This window comes from Otolemur garnettii, unplaced genomic scaffold, assembly GCF_000181295.1.
Source record: "Otolemur garnettii isolate 467f Iridium unplaced genomic scaffold, OtoGar3 scaffold00085, whole genome shotgun sequence".
NCBI classification, from domain to species: domain Eukaryota; kingdom Metazoa; phylum Chordata; class Mammalia; order Primates; family Galagidae; genus Otolemur; species Otolemur garnettii.
This window is the reverse complement of record NW_003852480.1, coordinates 3,226,836-3,233,427: the sequence shown is the minus strand read 5'-3', so window position 1 is coordinate 3,233,427 and position 6,592 is coordinate 3,226,836. Positions and strand designations below refer to the sequence as shown.

General features: G+C 40.7%; 1 protein-coding gene across 14 annotated transcripts in view; it reads right to left on the bottom strand.

Annotated features, from left to right (window-relative positions):
- The window catches only part of RAPGEF2 (Rap guanine nucleotide exchange factor 2), a 291,756-nt gene that overhangs the window by 5,294 nt on the left and 279,870 nt on the right, over positions 1-6,592 (bottom strand). For 7 of the 14 annotated variants that reach the window (XM_023516027.1, XM_023516029.1, XM_023516028.1 and 4 more), the window contains 4 exons: positions 6,234-6,386; positions 5,087-5,209; positions 3,668-3,893; positions 1,784-2,343 (listed from right to left, as the gene is read on the bottom strand). In XM_023516027.1, the coding sequence (XP_023371795.1) occupies positions 1,784-2,343; positions 3,668-3,893; positions 5,087-5,209; positions 6,234-6,386 (1,062 nt within the window). The remainder of the gene's footprint in view (positions 1-1,783; positions 2,344-3,667; positions 3,894-5,086; positions 5,210-6,233; positions 6,387-6,592) is intronic. The other 7 variants (XM_023516031.1, XM_023516032.1, XM_023516036.1 and 4 more) reach the window with 2 other exon arrangements.

Sequence of the window (6,592 nt, the reverse complement as noted above, 5' to 3'; positions counted from 1 at the left end):
TACTTGGGAGGCTGAGGCAGGAGACTCACTTGAGCCCAGGAGTTAGAGGTTGCTGTGAGCTGTGATGCCATAGCACTCTACCCAGGGGGATAGCTTGAGGTTCCGTCTAAAAAAAAATATGCCATAAAAAATACATCCTATAGTCTACCAAGGAGGGAGAGGAAAGGAGGGGGAGGGGAGAGGAAGGAAGAGCAGGGAGAGGGAGGAGAAGGGAGAGAAAAGAGAGGGAGGAGAGGAGGGGGAGGGGACCAGGAGGGAGGAGGATGATTGGCCGGATCTCACCTAATGTGCCAACTGCGAGGGTGTTCAACACACCCCCTGGGTGAAGGGTTCAACTACAACTTGAACTTTACCCTAGAAATAAAAATAATGTAATCTAAACATTTCTATCCTCGTATCAATCTGAATTTTTTTTAAAAAAAGGAATTTTAGGACCTTCACTTTATTGCAGGCTTCTTTGGAGATTAAAAAAAAAAGAAAAAATATATACATCCCAATAGGACTGAGGGAATGTGAGAGCCTTTACTACAGAAATGGTAGCAGAAATTGCATCTTCCACATACTTCCAGGCACTTCCTACCTGGGCACTGTGTTAAGCATTTTGCCTAGACTTCCTTTAATACACTAACTCCACTAAGTCAGAAATAATAATAACCCTAATAACAGAAATTATTTAGCTCATTTTACAGATGAGGAAACAGGCACAGTTTAGTGTACCTTGCCAAATGTCACAAAGCTAGCAAAGTGGCAAAGCAGGAATTCAAACCCCTATCAGCCTGTCGACCTCAGCTGTGCTCTCCTCACTACACTGTCACCACTGTCACCACTGTCACCACCGCTCCCTCATTCTGTGGTGTGGAGAAGCAATTTGTTTATTGCAGAAACAATTTCCCTTCATAACAAAACTCAAAGAAAGATTTCAGAACATGCAAAGTATAACGTTATATATGCAATCAGGAGAACAGAATAGAATAAAACAATTTCAATAATAATTAATTTCTTATTATTTTATTTTATTTATTTATTTATTTATTTTTTGCAGTTTTTGGCTGGGGCTGGGTTTGAACCCGCCACCTCCAGCATTTGGGGCCAGCGCCCCACTCCTTTGAGCCAGAGGTGCTGCCCTAAAACAATTTTAGTTAAAGAAAAATTCTTTTTTTTTTTTTTTTTTTTTTTTTGAGACGGAGCCTCAAGCTGTCCCCCTGGGCAGAGTGCTATGGCATCACACTCACAGCAACCTCCAACTCCTGGGCTCAAGCACGTCTCCTGCCTCAGCCTCCCAAGTAGCTGGGACCATAGGCGCCCACCACAACGCCTGGCCATTTTTTGGTTGCAGCCATCATTGTTGTTTGGCAGGCCCGGGCTGGGGATTCGAACCCGCCACCTTAGGTGTATGTGGCTGGCGCCTTAGCCACTTGAGCCATAGGCGCCGAGCCAAGAAAAATTCTTAATCTAGAAACAATGGGCATCCATCCTGACTATTTTCAGGTTAAAAGAAAAACAGATCATGAACACAATGACAACCTACTAACCAGATGGCTAGGCTTTATTGAGGCTTTCTGCCTCACTATGCAGAAATACATCTGTATGTACCTGCCTGTAAAACCAAGGCTCTTAACCACTAGTCCATTCAAAACCCTGAACACACTGCTAAGTTGGAAGCCCTATAGAGCAATGGACAACATGAGGAAAAGAACCACAAACACATAATTTTACTTTTGAAATAATTTAGATTAAAGCCACTATCCAGACGGGACAAAGGCCTTCAATTTTTAAAACTTACCAATAAGCCCCTTTGCAGTACTCGAAGCCACTGCTATGTGAGCGGGCACGGGGACAGGTTTGGTTTCCTCTGTGGTCACGGATGTTATGCTGCTGCTTTCAGCTTCAATGGAAACGTCCTTCCCACCCCTCCGCTTTATTGTGCCTGTGTCACCTTCTGAGTCTTCGCCCCAATAACCTGTGGAAGATGCCCAGCTTGCCCGGGACTGGGCTTGTTCAAGACTCTCTCTACTTTGATTTTGCCTGTTATGCTTTGTGCTATGATCAGAAAACATGATTTGGTCCATATGGCCGCTTGAGGCCCAAAACCCTGCAGGGCCCCCTGAATAATCAAAGTGAGTGTGCCCAAATGGAAGCGTCTCCCAGCTTCTCTGGTGCTGGATTGTCTGTATGTTGTCGTGGGAACCACTTGAGCATGATGTCCAGCTCCCACGGCCACTGTCAGCAGCGTCTAGTGAAGCACGGTCCCCCTGATCTTGGGAAAGTTCCTCTGTGCTTGGAGAAGAAATCACTGTGGCCGTAGCATATAAGCCTCGACTCTCCGACATTGGTGCATAGGACCTGTATGGTCAAAAGGAAAAAAAGGAAGGGGGAGGGAGGCAAGACTGTTAAATGAATTCACCAAAATATCATATTTTTCCCCCCTAACAAGATAGCTTTCTTTTATTTATTGGGTGAAAGCATCACCCAACTGCCTTATAGTGCTGAGTTCTGCCATGTCCAGTTTTCACACTTTGTCATCCCTACCTAATGAAGCATGGGGAAAAGAGTGACAACTCTCCATGAGAAAAAAAATCATTTTATCATAAAGACATTTGCACTAGATTGTTTATCCCAGGTCAATTTACCATTGCCAAAACATGGAAACAACCTAAATGCCCATCAACCCATGAATGGATTAACAAGCTGTCGAGTATGTATACCATGTAATAACACTGAGTCATTACAAACACGGGGACTTTACATCTTTTGTATTAATGTTGAATGGAGTTGAAACTCATTCCTCTTAGTAAAGTATCATAAGAATGGAAAAGCAAGAATCCAATGTACTCAACACTAACATGAAGCCAGTAGACAATCTACTGTAAACCACATAATAGAAAAATCAATTTGAGGTGGGGGGAGGGGAGCAAAGGAATAGGGAGGGGGAGGAGGAAGGGGGGGTACTTCTACTTAATGGGTACAATGTTACAGTGTATGGCATGGCCTCTTAGGGGTGGGACACAATTATAAGAGGGACTCTACCTAAAAAATGCAAACATTGTAACTTAATTCTTTTTTTTTTAATTAAATGATAGCCGTGTGCATTAATGCAATCATGGGGTACAGTGTGGTGTTTTCATATACGATTTGAAATATTTTCATACTCTCAAATTAACCTGAAATAATTTTAAAAAAGAGAGAGAGAGGAAAAAAAAAATTCTTTTTTTTTTTGCAGTTTTTGGCCAGGGCTGGGTTTGAACCCACCACCTCTAGCACATGGGGCCAGCGCCCCACTCCCTGAGCCACAGGAACCACCCGAAAAAATTTTTTTAAAAGTGTTTTTTCCCCTTCTATCATTAAGGATGGCCCCTATAATTTGATTATTTCAGGAAGGCAGCTCATACAAGGGAATTGTATATAGCCTAAAGCCACCTGCTGCATTCAGCACAGAACAATTATATTCAAATAAAGAATAAACTTAACTTTAAAAAGCAGTCTGTGTGCCAAAAATATCACGGTACTTAATCTAGAAATTGTGAACATCAGAACTGGGATGGGAAAAAATTTCTTAGGCCTTATGTAAAATAAAAGAATTATATATGTGTATATGTCTATCTGGAAGGAGGGGCCCTCATTAACAGAGGGATGGAAGGAAAGCACAACACTGAGTGAAGCCACTTACCCTAAGCTGTACTGATCAGGCTCCATCACGGTCCGCCTCTCCATCCTGCCCACACCCAGGTTTGTCTCCACGATGCTGACAGAATGCCGCTGGCGCCGCTCGTCGTGCAGTGAGACTGGCACCGAGTCAAAAGAAGAATTGCTGACAATACTGGATCGTGAAGAAATTTCACTGTGACCAGAATCTGAAAAATTATCCACAGTCCCACTGGGAGCCAAAGTATAACCTGCAGGAGAAACACAACCATGTGCATTAGACACTCGAGGCTTAGAGCATGAAATGGAAGCCTACCAAACAGAAGCCAAAATAAAATGCAGGCACAGACATCGCCACTGAAGTGGGTGACTTGGAGAGGCCAGGTGGCTTAAATTTTTTGTACTCTAATGAAGTTTAAGTTGCTTAATCAAAGTTTAGAGAAGAAAAATGAGAACATTATTATACAAATGAAGACAAGATGCAGAAATCATAGTACTACTTAACTTTTCTTAGCTTCCCTCGTTATAAATTACACTATTATTAGTATATAAAAGAAACCACAAAGAAAAACTGACCAGATTTAAAACTATGTTTTTCCCCAAACTGCAAACAAAGCCAGTGATCTTGTTTTCAATTTTTAGAGCTTTAAATACGGCATAGAATAACTGAGCTGGAAATATCTGTACTACTTATAATTTTAAGGGGACATATAAACAAACAAACAAACAAAAAGAAGAGATGAAGAAGATGTCTTTGGATTTTTGCCATTTGGTTTTTCAATATTAAATCAATATTAGTGGAATCACATAAAAGCTAATTGTTTTGAAGGATGTAATGTGCACCTTGCCCCAGATCATTACTTTAAAATGTCTAAACAGATGTCTATTTCTTGACCTAAAATGACTCTTAATTCTCCTTTGTTACTAAAAAATAACTTTGAAAGTTATAACGAAAGAGGCTTGTCTTAATATTTTTAATGAAAAAAATCTAAATATTTTTCCTCAATACGTTTTCCCCTGTGTACTACTAAGGATCTCATGTTAAACATCAATTTTATCTGATTATATGCAATGCAAATTTTTTCAATGCCACTTACCTAAAAAAAAAATTAAATCTAGAACATTTGAATGTTTCTAATTTAAGTATGTTCTCATCCTTTCAGTAAATTGGTAATTCCTGATTTACTTTTTAAAGGCTGCACAGGTCTTGATAAGATTTAATGTGCTCACTTATGAAATGTCTTTTTATAAACCACATTGCAAGTTCTGACAGGCAAGATTTAAAGCCTTCCCTAAATGATCTGCTCAAAAGAAAAAAAAAAAATCTCCAGAAAAATAATCACTCAGAGGGAACCCTTGACAATTGGAGGAATTCTCTCATTTTCTGTAACTAATGAGATGATTCCTCTCTTTCCCACCCCGTTTTTGGTTCTATAAACCCCACCTATCCCATAGGTCCGTGGTGCATTGTTATTCTTGTTACTGTTCTCACTTCCAAGAGAAGAGGAGGAACTGGTTAAGTCCAACTGCCCGGAGCCAAAAGATCTCAGCTGATTGCCACTGCCACCTGACAACAGGATGAGAAAACAATTTAGATACGTCCATATAACAAGGATGGCAGAGACTGATACCCACACAAAATGCACAGATGTCTGAAATGTCCACAAAGTAAAGCAGTATTGTTTGTCAGTTAAATCTTAACAATTTATTAACCCTTCTGGCCTTCCTCTCGGGAAAATGAAGTCTTTGCCACTTACTACTGGCTCAGACCCACTCAGTGAAGGGAAAGGAGCAGGAGGCCACCTGGACAGTCATGCAGTGGAAACTGTCTACTCTTTTAATATGAGAAAGTATCAACATGAGGAGACTTCGATCATCTCAAATGGAGTCTTTTTGGAAATAAAGTAAGGTAGCAATAAGAAAGGTAATCAAGACCCGTGTTAATACAATGAAAAAATAAATCAGGAAGATATTAGTTTTCATGTTTTTTAAGGCCTTTTTTTTTGAGATAAAGTTTATGTTGCCCTCGGTAGAGAGCTGGGGTGTCACAGCTCACAGCAACCTCAAACTCTTGGGCTCAAGTGATTCTCTTGCTTCAGCCTCCCAAGTAGCTGGGACTGCAGGCACCTACAAGACCCTTGGCTATTTTTGGTTGTAGTTGTCATTGTTGTTTGGCAGGCCTGGGCCAGATTCAAACCCACCAGCTCCGGTGTATGTGGATGGCGCCCTAGCCACTGAGCTACAGGCGCTAAGCCTAAAGCCCTCTTTTCTGTTATATAACCAAATTTAGTCAGAAACAATTTCAATGTAAAAATAATTCTTTTCATACTTATAACAAAAGTAAATGTATTTTTTAAAAAGTTTTATATGGTTACATATTTAACATATTTAATATTATGTACAACATTAGACAATACCAGGAATCTTCCAAATTTATAAACTGAGGGAAAAGAAGCCATTGGACAGTATATAAGAGACACCCTCTTAAATGACTATATTACTAAAAACTCTGCAATGCCTAACTCTGGAATTTATGGCACCTGGAGTATATACATTTCAAGAAAGGAAAACAGTCAGTGACTTAGCTCTACCTTTCCTTGGAGAGCTCTGTGGGGAAGTGGGAGGGGAGGAAAGCTGTGATGACGCATTTGATATCGTGTCTTCAGCTTGCTTCCGGTGGCGTTCCAAACTTCCTTCTTCAGATAAAGAAAGAATTTTCTTTAAAGCTTGTGGAGAGTTTATGCCTTTAATAGAAAGAAAAGAACCTAAATCCAGTTGAACTCCATAGTTGACCACTTCCCTACACTTCCCACTGCCTTAAGTTACCCTAAGTTTGGCTCAGCACCTGTGGCTCAAGGAGCTACAGCGCCAGCCATGTACACCTAAGTTGGCGGGTTCGAATCCAGCCAGGGCCGCCAAACAACGACCAATGACGGCTGCAACCAAAAAA